This window comes from Haemaphysalis longicornis, unplaced genomic scaffold, assembly GCF_048455015.1.
Source record: "Haemaphysalis longicornis isolate Haplotype H1 unplaced genomic scaffold, Haemaphysalis longicornis Haplotype H1 scaffold_2, whole genome shotgun sequence".
Lineage (NCBI taxonomy): Eukaryota > Metazoa > Arthropoda > Arachnida > Ixodida > Ixodidae > Haemaphysalis > Haemaphysalis longicornis.
The window spans coordinates 285,427,437-285,439,718 of record NW_027526295.1 but is presented as its reverse complement, the minus strand read 5'-3'; the positions used below and the strand labels follow the sequence as shown (position 1 = coordinate 285,439,718).

The window sequence follows — 12,282 nt, the reverse complement described above, 5'->3', positions numbered from 1 at the left end:
TGCCGACGAGTCTGATCCTCCAGAGAAACCAGCGGAGAGCACGACCGATTCTATTGAGGCACAACTGGGTGCACCCGGCCGTCCGCCCAGCAGTGACTGCGTCATCGTCCAGGACGGCCACGGAACTGACCTCTCCGAGGACCCCATGACCACGATGCACGGTGATGCGGACCCGTCCAGCGTGATGTTCTCCGACGCTTCGGACATCGCTGCCGCTCGTGGGGGTTCCTTGCTGAGAGAACACGTGGTCGTTAAGTGTCGCGAGCGGGCGCCGTTCCCACTAGTACGACGATGGCCGTGTTGCTCCCGGCGCTGGCTTCTCCGTTGCCGTCTCCGCTGGGGTCAGCGATACATGGTATCCCCGACTCGGATTAGCGCACCGTCCTTTCATTTTGGATCGTACGAACCGTCAGGTGACCCTGGTTGCGGAGGGCTCGTGGACGGCAACCGGGCAGCTTCAACTACCGCGCTTGGCGGCCCCCTGGGAAGCTCCTGGATTCCACCCCATCAGCTGTCACTATCATCGTTCCTGAGGCATGGGGGAGCAGTTCGTGATCATGGTGTGCGCACACGACGAGTGGTCACATGTGAGCAGCTACCATCCCTGCCGCCCGGCACTGGCTACGTGCGTGCCTGCCGCGGGCACAGGACTGGGTTCGTCAGTCTGAGGCTACAGCCCGAGCAGGGTGAGTTCCCCTACGATCCTGGCGGCTACGGCGAACCGGGAGAACAGGACGGCTACCGACGCACCGGGTGTCAACTTAATGCCAGCAATGACCTGCTTGCTCATCAGCGCTTCCTCGCCATCAGCCACTCCACAATGTTCACTGAGGATGGCGAAGAGGAGCCCGCAGCCGCAAAGGAAGCTTGCAGGAGCAAGCTAGACCAAGTGTCCAAAAGTACTATGCACTCTTACCGACGAAAACGGCCTCTGAATCACGAGGAATCTCAATCAACCTGGTGTTGCAAAGAACATCGACCCAAGATCGCCCGCTATCTAACTCCTACCCCGGAACCGAGTGTTGTTGGATTTTCCTTTCCAGCGCTAAACAAAACCGGTACAAGGAAGCTACATCACTCCTCAAAGCACCGGTGGAAAAGGAAGCCACTCACGACCTGAGACCGACCGGCTCAACGAATCACAACCAGGATGCTGAACTGGCTGTTATTTATATTTGTGATATTTCCTGCGTGGGACCTGTGCATGTGTGGGGTCACCAATCATTGTCGCGGGCGGGAGTGTGTTGAGGAAAGAAGAAGACGAGCTTGGGACTATCACCATCAGTGGTGGAAGAAGAAGGGTGGAATAAAGGCGTTCTGAGCGGTGCCATGGCCTGGGGCCCAGTTCCTCAACAGTAGCCACATAAAATTTATTGTTATTCAGTTAGAAATGTTCAAAATATATACGCAGCAGATGGCACTGCACCTGCAAGCAGATCGCACAAACAGCCATGAAGCGGGAGCGACATTGAGGCCGGCCAGGTGCGTGGTGCTGGGCGCACTTCCAGGGCTTCCATGGGCATGGAATGGTAGCTTGCAGGCTTGCTGCTGCCGTCACAGCGCTCGCTAGCCGGCCGAAACGTCACTTAAGCCCGGCCGTAACGGCCATGCGCTTCTCAATTTCTGTTTCAAAATCGCCGAGTTTTGCTGATAGTTTGCGCCGTGCATGCACGAATTTCAGCTGCCATATTTTGTTTCTTGTCATATTTTAGCCACGCTTAATGGAAACAGGGTTTCCAGGTCAAATTGTTCACTGAAGTTGGTCTTTACCAATACTACTATGCATAAGTAGTAGTGGTAGTTAAACGTTTATTTTCCACAAATGGTAAAGGAGCGGAGGATGACCTCCTGCGTTGGTCTTGAGGTGATTGTACCATATATGGTTGGCGTCCCTAGTCCGGGATGCATAAAACATGTACTCACTACTTCTAGGGCTAATTTAATCAACAGTCAATCCTTACAGCCACGCTGGACCAGCTTCTAAGAACTGTGAAATTCGGCATGGCTAAATTGGCAAGGTAAAATAGACGAGTTTGCAAAAATGCTTTATACAATGAAAGGGGGGTTCTCTGCACGAATCACTGAGCTATTTAGTACCAATTTCCTTTTTTTTCCCCTCATTTCCTACGACTTTCGCATTGGCTACCGTATTTCTCTTCGTTGTTTCTCCACAGCAATTTCGGTCAAAATTCAGTTGTGTCTGACTGCTCAAAGCGAATGGAAGATGGTGACACTGCGTAACTGCAGCCACAAAAACACAACCCCCGAGACATAAAACACTGAAATAGGTTTGTCAGCCCAGAAATTGCGGGGGTAGAACAGCTGCGCCATTGAGCACCAAACTTGTTTGCCTGCGCCATCCTGCGCGGAACCGCCCCTATTGCCCCAAAATCGCTTATCAGGACGGCGCCGCAGAGCCCGAATTGAGCCACAAGTTACGACCGTTATGATGCCCCGTGCCCGAAAACTTCGTGTTCCGGTTTCAATTGACTTTCGCTTAGCTGCAAGGCCGCAGGCACTACGTGTCTTCTCCGCCTTCACTTTGGATTCATTTGTCGCATTTGCACGTTTTTTTTTTGTTTTTTTTTTTGTCGGTGCCGGACGCTGCGCCACAAATAATTGAAAATGACCACAAGTGAAATTATTTTGTGTCGCATCGCAAACAGATAGAAAGCAGCAATATTCGCATGAAAGGTTGTAGTTTATTGGAGGTGAACTTCAATTTAGTCTATCATTTTTGACGAGTGTAGCTGCATGTATTGAACGAGGCGTTATACGTTAGGCTATGATTGAACAAACAGGGACTTGGACGCTTTGCCCTCGCTTGTTAATTCGGTTCGCCTTTGTTGTGAGGTAATTATTCATTTTCGCCAGTAAACCTTGGGGTTAGCTTTGCTTATGTGGAGGATGGTCCAGCATTAATTGTATTCTGGCACGCTCTCGTTACGTAGTCTATGGGGTACGTTCACCGACTCTCGCAACCGCGTGACGGGCGAAGACAAAGCTATGTTCTGCTTCGCAAGCACTGAAATCTTTGTTCGAAAGAAACAATGCAAGAAAATTCGCCTTGTTTCACGGAGTGCGTCGTGAGTTTAGGGTGCTTCGATTTACGCTCGACCGCCGTACAAGGTGGAGACACGCATGCATTGACGTCGCCATTTTGGGTCACTCGTTCGTCGCCACAGCAAGTCACTGTGGTAAGACCGCGCTATATTTCTCGCTGCAACGCGGTTTACTCGCGAAGTTTGAATCGTCTGTTTCGCTTTGCTGGGTCTTGTGGGAAACAAAAACAACTACGTGTTGAGCACTTTGATTTAATTAAGGCGGCACGGGACCGTTCGAAGGGTGAGTTCGCTCTTCCGTCTACCGGACACGAAGCGAGGATCTGATCCCCTTCGACTCTGCGCGTTATCACCCTTTGAACGGTGATAACGCACTGGGGCCGGAGGCATGTTGTAAATTTACAAATATAGTAAAACAACTGCATTCCTGGTTCGGAGTAGGTTCTAGTGCACGGCAGAACGCCGGATATAACAGATAAGTAGAATAAACCTAATTGGCAGGGGGCTGACACGGCAGCCTGCGCGAGCCCCCAGACAAATGGACTCTCTAGAGGCTGCTCCAAACCTGCTCCAAAATGCCTTTCTGGCTGCTCCAAGCCTGCTGCAAAAGGCAATTAATTTTTCCTGCTCCCAAACCCATTTACCTTGTTCCACCTCAATTGCTCTCAAAAGAAAGACGAAAGATACTGTAGGTCTTTTGGTAAGCTGAATTAAGTTGCCACGTTACAATTATACCCACAGCCAAATGAGCTGCAAGCTGGAATAGAATCTGGTGTGTGAAGTTTTGAAAGACCAATCTTCTGATGGCCAGAGTTCAAATCTCCTCAATGCCTTAAGTTCTGTTAATTACCCCCACAATCCCCAAATGTAGAGTAACTTGGCTGCAGCTAACAACGGTGCACAGATGGGAACTGCAGGACCAGTTGTCTGACTTAATCGCATCTTTATGTTTCGATCAATTTACATTGCAACCTGGCAGCATTAGATGTGGATAGCTTGTGACATTTGATATAGACAGGTTGGATGTGCTGGATTTCAACAGCACAGCTTCCGGGAAAGCTAGCCCTCTTCGTCACCTTCATCCGCTTCAGGCCTGCATTCAAGATAATAAGAATGATGGTGAACGCCTTGAACAGCGGCTATGAAAAGAGGCAGCCCCTGTTTTGGAAACTATGCCTGTATGCTCATTATAAAATCACTCCCCCCTATTACAGGAACCAAATTTTAAAAAAAGAAAAGAAAAGAACGGAAGCAAGCAGGTGGGTAGCGTTGTTGACAGTTAAGAAAAGAGACAAAGGATTGCCCTAATGCGAATGCGCGGGACGACATGTTTGTTGGGCTGAGCAATAAATTAAACCAGCAACCACCAGTGCTGCAAGAACCAACACAAAAAATGTACTCTTTTTAAGCATAAAAAGGAAGCAGCAGAAAAATTCGGCTCAAATATTGAGTCAGTGAGGGAGCCGGCAACAAAACAAACTAAACAGGAAGCACAGTAAGTACAAGCGTTTTACATATTGTATAATACGCTGAATGTGCCTTCCTTGCTCTGCCTGTAACTGCTTCCGATTATTATATGCAGGTTTGTTCAGTTTTGGCCTTCAGATTTGATGGTCGTCGAAACTAGGAAACTGAATGGCTCGCGGAAAGAAAAAAAAGAAAAAATGAGAGAGCCAAATTAGTTCGATGTGACTGCTTGGTTACTGACCTGGATTCACTGGCGTTGGAGGTACCACACTTTGCACAAAGTTTTAACCTCTCCGCACAGCCGCTGCACATTATGTGGTAGGCCGACTTGACCGTTTTACCTTCGCACTTGACGCTAGGGAACGAAACAAGGCGAGGACATCGCAGTGAAACACAGATTCGCCGCAAGCAGCTGCGAAAAATACCAAACTCCCAACAGCTGCCTTCGTTGAAGCAGCAAAGCATGAGCAACTTTTGTTAATGCTCTCAAAATATGCTTCTAGTCTGCGCTTGAGAGCAGTTGTAAGGAGTTACCTGAAATGCGACTAGGACCACTTACCGACCGACATGCAAGACGCAAATCGCAACTAAAAGTTTACAGTTAGGAGTTGGTACTCTAGTTACCACCCAGCAGTTATTTAGGAAAAATAAAGAGAAGACAATATCTCACCATTTCTTGGGTACAGTCAGAGGTTTATACTTTTTATATTTAATTTTCCACTCTATAATGTCCTTACACCTGGTACACACATTGGCGATCTTCAAATTGAGAATTTTTTTCGTTTGCACACTCGTGTCATGAAGGGTATTTTTAAAAGCTGTGGAATTCTGGTGCTTCTGAGGCCTACTTCTGCTCACATTTCCAGGCTGTGTACTCATGATGCACACGACAAATAAGACTTTGCGATTGAATCACTTTCCCGACACCTTTTCCGTGGAGGCCGCCATCACTATGACGTAATCATAATATTGGTTTAGTCACGTGAGTTCTTTTGGCCACGCGAGGAATGAACCAACGGCAACGCTTGGTACCAGCGCATGAAAACAAATTGTAGCAAAAAGCAAAATATTATAATAACAGCAGCTAGATGTAATGAAATTTTACAACGCTTGTCAAGCCTAGGAAAAAATTCGCAAGTAAGCCGCAACTGCGCAGCTGAGCACAGCGCCAGCCGCGGCAGCGGTTAAACATTTGGGTTCGTGCGGTGTTCGGTTGGGGTTGATGCGGGGTGGTAGGTCCCTGCTCTGTGGTAGGTCGGGCGGTCGGTGACAGTGCCACAGATGGCTTCATCGTCTGGGAGAGTTATTCAGGTCAGTAAACATTGCTTTTTTTTTAATACCCACTTTGAGGACAGCAATAAACAGTGGAGGCGTGAAGCTGTAGCATGTAACGCTTAGAACCGGTGCTTTTATGGCGAGAAACTACGCCGTTGTCGATGTGTAGGAACAGAACTCGTGTTGAAGGACGCCCTTGAGCGCGCTCCTCAATGACCGCGTCAATTTATGAATGACAGCAGACTTCGATCTCTCATGCTAACTCAATTGTGACGCTAGATACCAGAGCTGGCGCGCGGCGCAATTTGGGCGCTTGGTTTCATTCGTAGATCGCGTGGTTCATTCATTGGGTGCATCTCTCGTCCTCACAGGCCATCAAGCCGCATAACCCGCTGATAAAATTTCGCGCGGGCAGCGCAAGACCGGACAGAGGTAAGAGGGGGCTCCGGCGAGGCCGAGGTTTCGCCCAGGAGGACAGCACCCTTTGACGCGGTTTACAACGTCGCGAAGTTCTAACAGGGCCGACGCAAACCACGGCTGCATCCACGGCCATGAAAGCGACCAGCAGCGCAGCGCCTGCGATATCCAAGCCTGTGGGGTCCGCGCCGCGTGGTTCCGGCATCGATGAATCTCAGCTGCCCGCCCGGTACGCCAGGAAACCGCTGTCCCAATACGAAGGGGAATACATACAGGTAAACCACCTCGCAACTGAGATGCCGCGCTGGATGAAATTCGCCTACATGAAAGCGGCGCATTCAATCGACGCACCCTGCTTTAGTTTTTTTGTTAACCAAGCATTTATTAGGCAATTATTTTCCTCGTTTTATTCTTGTAGCTGTCATAGATTGAGCATTGCATCGTTTTTGCACAGGATGATGACGCTTATCATCTCACCAAAGAAGCGAATGTATTTGTGTTAGGCTGTTGTCTTCTTTCTTTTTTTTTAATTTTAGCGCCGCTGTTAGATGCATGCTCAAATTCTGTTTTGTTTGCATCAGGTGGTAACTTTTCTGCGCTACATTTCCCCCCTGCTTTTCCTCCTACAGCATTCTAATCCACCTCTAGACCCGTGTACATAGCATTACCTTCAAACCCGGCAGCCCTCGGAAGGCGGACATTTTCCTTGGATAGATTTGGAAGGATGCTCTCACATTTCAACAAAATGTGCCGAACCATTTGTTTACTCTCTGCTGACCACACATGCCTCATCAGTTTGTGTATAAAGGCAAACTGTACTATCGTGACAATTTGAAATACGAACAACGGAGCAGAGCGTGTGGCTTTCAGTATATGCCGCGCATCCTGGCGACAAGCCGCGTATGCGCAATGCGAACAAGTCACGAGAGTTCGTGACCAACCTTGATATGGAAAGACCATCGTATTTCCCTCGTCTGTTAGGCCCTCAGCACGAAATAAAAAAAGATAAAGGACTATAGCAGCGTGCACCGTTTTTCCTCCTCCCAGCAACAAAGTTAGATAAAGCTTGCGTGAGCGGGCGCTGAACTCGGTGAGAAGATCTAACAAAACGCTGACATGCTGAACGACGGTCTTTCCATAACAACGTTGGACACAAAATCTCGTAACCTGTTTGCACTGCACATACGTGGCCCGTCACGCGCTCCGTTGTTGTTTTTTCAATTTATCACGGTTGTACATCGTTGCAGTCACATATCATAAATCTCTGCACTCGTAAATAGCGCATTCTTCACAAACACTGTCACTGCCAAAAAAAAGCATTGATCTCAGAAGCTGACTAACGTGAAGTCACAGACGTGAACGTGGCCGAGGGCAGCAGTGAGGGTGGAAAGCTGGCCGGTGCGACCCACGGCTGCTTTTTAAATGTGCTGCCAGAGGCCTCTCGCAGTGGAGGAGGAGGGTGCGCTGTCATGCGGCACGCATGCAGAAATCATCGAGCAACTAGTGCCACACTGCCATCAGCTTCTGCCACCCGTCAGAGTGAACACCTCTCTACGAGAAGCACTACGGTTCGATGACAACATCAATAGCGCCACACATGTGCATACGACGAAATGGCCTCTTCAGCTCCGGCAGCGATCGGTTTAGCTGTGGCGACATTGCAGTGAACTTACGAGGGAACTGCAGTGAATAGTGACAGTATAGTCTATGTACATCCACAAGACTGCAGGACAACTGTTTCCTTCAGTCTTTTCATCGGTGGCGAAAATGCAGTGACTTGAGGCATTCAGCCTTCAGTATGTTTGCTTTTTAACTGGTTTGGACGCTTGGGTGTCCACCCATTACAAAGGGTTTCTAGCCACAATCAGCATAATCACCACAGGCAGCGCTAATGACCTGTAAGCTGACTCCTATAGCTGTACAAGGGGCATGTTTTGCTTCGCGTTGCAGCACTCGTGCTGGAAGCTACCAGTCGAGGATATTAAAACTGCCTGCCCTTCACCTCCCGCTCACCTGTGAGAGTGCGTCTGTCTCATGGGAGTGCCGGTGGCACGTACCCACGTGGGTGATTGGCCAGGAATTGGGCATAAGGAGGGCTAATGTGCCCGCTACACAGAACTGTAAGTTACAAACTTAAGCATTTGAATGAAGAAAGAGCATATAATCACAAGTGATTGAGCAAACAGCATCGCCGACAATACTACGGTCGTCTGCTCCTGACGTCACTCGCTCCGCATTGCTAGGGGCAACCGCCTGCGCTCATAAAACACAGAACCGTGGCAGCAGCAGCAGGCCTCTACGGCTCTGTGCCATGCACATAAGAGGATGGGGCGACCAAAGGAGATCCTTATGCCCTAAGAAGAGGCAGCTTATCAGCAAGCGCGCCGCACTGCCAGGCGAGAAGGCAATCACCCAGAAGTAGCAGTGGTGGTGCAGGTCCTCAATGGCGAGGGACGGAGCACTTGAAGACTGCGGCGGCGAACGGTGAAGTTGATGAAGAGAAGAGGGTGGTGTACAAATAAAGCACTTGTATACTTTATTTACTTTGTGTAAAAACTTTATATGCACCAATGAAATCATCATCATCAGTGCCTGTTTTTGTGTAAACAGCTCTAGCTCGAGCTGATTCATCTTCCTCACCTCACCATATGTAAATAGAACACCACTGTATCACAGGGATGTCACGGCCCTTAATCTCTCCGTATTTTACACTTTGGTACCGAAACCTGGGATGAAGGCCCTCCTATTCAGAGTTATCTGAACTTTGGCCTATTAGGAGGAGGAAGACCCCTCGATGCCGACAACAGACAGTTGTGATGGAAAGAGCCATGGCGGTGTTACCAAAAGGTGACTGATGTGATGGCCAGATGAGACGGCAATGCACCCTCACCTCCGACGATTGCCCAATGGGTCCAGGCCCCGATTTTGTGAATGCTGAGGTGCATGCTAAGCTCATCGCTCAATGCAAGATGCGCAACCCAAACAAAGTATTCGTCTGTATGCAATTCGCCTGCACGAACTGAATATGCCAAGAGAAGAAATGAGGTTAATCACTGAAGAACTGCCGAAACATGAAAGCGACATTAGTCTTGTCCATAATGTTCACTGGTGTTTGCGATGTATTGAGTTTTCTGCGCCAGCTATGGAAAACTGAAGTTAAAGTGAGATTGTTGAATGAGGAGATGGAACATTTATCGACGTAGAACACTTAGACCAGGAATGTGCTACTGACATTGAATATGAAGACGAAATTGTGCATGTTATGATCCGATTGAAAGACAGAGGGTGTGAAACCATCAAACAGCACCAAATGATCGAGACATTGCATTCATCGACAAGCTTCAATAAGTTTTTTACCATAGGTCCAGAAAGAAGCAGAGTCTTTGGGAAACTGTTTTCAGACCGGAGAATCCGCATTTGAAGAACTTGCATATGATTACAAGAGCATTGAAAATGGTTTACGAATTTCAACCTGTCTGCACTGACTGCACCGACATTGTTGTCGTGTGTTCGAAAAATGGCCCCTGTGGCAGTTGTGCCCTTCAATTGCCTCCGCGGATCTGACAAGGAGGAGCTCGATATACCTACTGGACATGGACTGAACTCGGCTTATGTGTGGCTGGGGAAGACGTAGAAGCTTTAGATAGTTATCATCGCTGCACCGATGAGATCATTCTGATTGGTGCCCGTATTTGCATGAACAGCTCTAGCTTGAGCTGATTAGTCTTCCTCACCTCGCCATATGTAAATAGACCACCACCGTATCGCAGGGACGCCCCGGACGTTGGTCTCTCCTTATTTCACTCTTTGCGTTTGGTTTGGTCTTCTGCTGACAACCACACAGGGTAAATGGTTCTCGGGGATTTGTATGGCGCTCGTCGAGTTTAGCCTAGTGAGACAAACACAGCTCTGCTGACGTCAGGCTTGCACCATTGTGCAAGCTGTCTTTGAATTTTGCTTTTTTTTTAACCAAATGAATAGAAGACATATTAAAACGCTTTTGCAATACAGTGATGTAACATCGGCAGGAGTGACATAATATGAGCCAGCACTAAAAACAGTGTTCAGGGTGTTAACTGCACGCTAGCATTCAAGTGGTGCGATCAAACAGCTACGGGCCCCTCTGCAATTGCCCAGCCAAGTTTGACTTACCCTGGCATTCAGAGACCTTCCTCCGCTCGAGCCTGCAGTGGAGGAGGTCCTTGAAATTGATTTCTCCGCGCATAAGCATTGCGGAATCCTCCCCACAGCCGAGTGGAGGAGGGACTCAGAATATGGCCCCTAGGCTGCTAGGCGCACAGACAAGATTCTGTGACATGAAAGAGAAGTCACCGGAAAGTTGGTGTAAGGTCGCCACTTCTGCAAGTTTTCTGTAATATCTTGATTATTTGTTCAAAGTTTGCGATAAACGTGGTATCGTTATCAGGATGAAGTAGGCTTTCTTAATGAACCAAGCTTGTATTTTGTCTTCTTGGCCCCATTAATATCTAAGCCATTGTGGTTTAAAAAAACAAGGGGCACAACATTGCGAGTGCAAATAAACTTGACCTCAGTCTCACTTTTTTCTTTGCCCCCACAGAGAGGAGGACCGGAATAGCCATGGATAGCTGCTGTAAATAAGAAATGCTCAAAGTCAAGCAACCTGCACTAGTAGATGGAGCCACCAGGAGGGGACCATGGCAGACGTGGACACACAAGTGCAACTATTTATTTGGTGAATGCACGCTGTGCCGAGTGTACCGTGCCCACTGCGGCACCACGCAATTAAATTTGTTGGCTGTTCTTGTCGTGCCTTGACTCGGTCAGCGTGCTGCTGCTGGTTCCCAGGCATTTTTGAGTCAACCGTGTTCTGCTGACTTTTCAGAGGGCAGTGCAAGCGATACTTCCGACCAGTTAAGTGCTCTATTGGAGTGCAAAAAGATGTCGTGTAAAAGAGGATAGTGCTTCGCACAAGCCTTTTTCCAAGCATACAGGAATTGTCAATGTCCAGCGTGTTAAAAATGATCAGTAACAGTTAAACTGCTTTTCAAACAGTTCCCAAGGTTACTTTTCTGTCTCCAGATATAATTATTGCCTGTATGTTCAACAGTCTGATCACCCCAAATTTTTTTTGTGCATTTCTTGTATACAGGGTCCATTACGAAAGTAATGCACGTTTTCTGGGGAAAGTAGATTTATTGACTGGACCTGTACAAATGGTGAAATTCTTCAAAATACTCTCCCCCTGCACCAATACACTAGCGGAGATGTGTCTGCCACGCCTGGAAGGCACCCTGGAAGTCGTCTTCAACAGGAACGTCTCTCAGGAATGTTGCAACATGCTTTTGGGTGTTTTCCAAGATCTCCCAACGCTTTCCTTTCAGCGCTCTCTTCAGTCGGGGAAACAAACGTCGTACGGAGCCAAGTCAGGACTGTAAGGGGGATCGGGGACCACGGGATACAGTGTACTAGAAGGTAGAGGTGTGTCGTTCGGGGGAAGAACCAGTGGACAGCGCAGGTCCCTTTTGCGATGGAAAAATTGTATGGAGCGCAGGCGTTCCCCAGAGAACTCCTGTTGCAGCCGGCACCACCTACAAGTTTTTAAATCAAACTAAACAGTTATTTGATGGATCTTATAAAACTTTATGCCATAAAATGAAGAAATAAGACTATTTAAGGCAATAAAGAAGGATTAATTAACAAACAGAACTTCTGAAACCAACTGGTAAGCAGCGGCCGCCAGGGGCAGTGCTTAGTTCCTCAGCAGAAATTTTCATCGCAAAAGGGACCCCCCATTCATCGGCCCCAAACGACGCACCTGTCTTTTAGTACACTGTGACCGGGGTGTTGCTCCGGGCCAGGAAGTTAGTAACGATGCAGGACGTGTGGCTGGGGGCATTGTTATGGTGGAGTCCTCACACTTGCAACCCGGTGTGTCAATCTCTTGAGCACCTCCAGGCAAAAGGCCGTGTTGACAGTTTCCCTGGTGGTACAAACTCAAAATGGATGATTCCTTGGGCATCAAAGAAGACAATGAGCATTGTTTTGGTGCAAGACATTTGCACTTTCTTGACGTGGGGAC

General features: G+C 48.3%; 2 protein-coding genes across 3 annotated transcripts; one reads left to right on the top strand and one right to left on the bottom strand.

Annotated features, from left to right (window-relative positions):
- Window positions 1-3,985: 3,985 nt before the first annotated feature.
- LOC144170789 (uncharacterized protein C9orf85 homolog) lies at window positions 3,986-5,501 on the bottom strand. The gene is made up of 3 exons (XM_077700795.1): window positions 5,200-5,501; window positions 4,771-4,884; window positions 3,986-4,155 (listed from the first exon to the last, which is right to left on the bottom strand). Exons 1-3 carry the CDS (start codon window positions 5,406-5,408, stop codon window positions 4,122-4,124), a joined length of 357 nt encoding a protein of 118 aa, XP_077556921.1. The 5' UTR covers window positions 5,409-5,501; the 3' UTR covers window positions 3,986-4,121.
- Window positions 5,502-5,687: 186 nt separating this feature from the next.
- LOC144170788 (alpha-ketoglutarate dehydrogenase component 4) lies at window positions 5,688-11,003 on the top strand. 2 transcript variants are annotated; one of them, XM_077700793.1, is made up of 4 exons: window positions 5,688-5,840; window positions 6,176-6,236; window positions 6,324-6,496; window positions 10,801-11,003. In XM_077700793.1, the coding sequence occupies exons 1-4, from the start codon at window positions 5,811-5,813 to the stop codon at window positions 10,816-10,818; spliced, it is 282 nt and encodes a 93-aa protein (XP_077556919.1). In that variant the 5' UTR covers window positions 5,688-5,810; the 3' UTR covers window positions 10,819-11,003. The 2 variants fall into 2 exon arrangements, with proteins under 2 accessions (XP_077556919.1, XP_077556918.1); XM_077700792.1 differs by having other exon boundaries at window positions 5,689-5,840; window positions 6,315-6,496.
- Window positions 11,004-12,282: the final 1,279 nt, after the last annotated feature.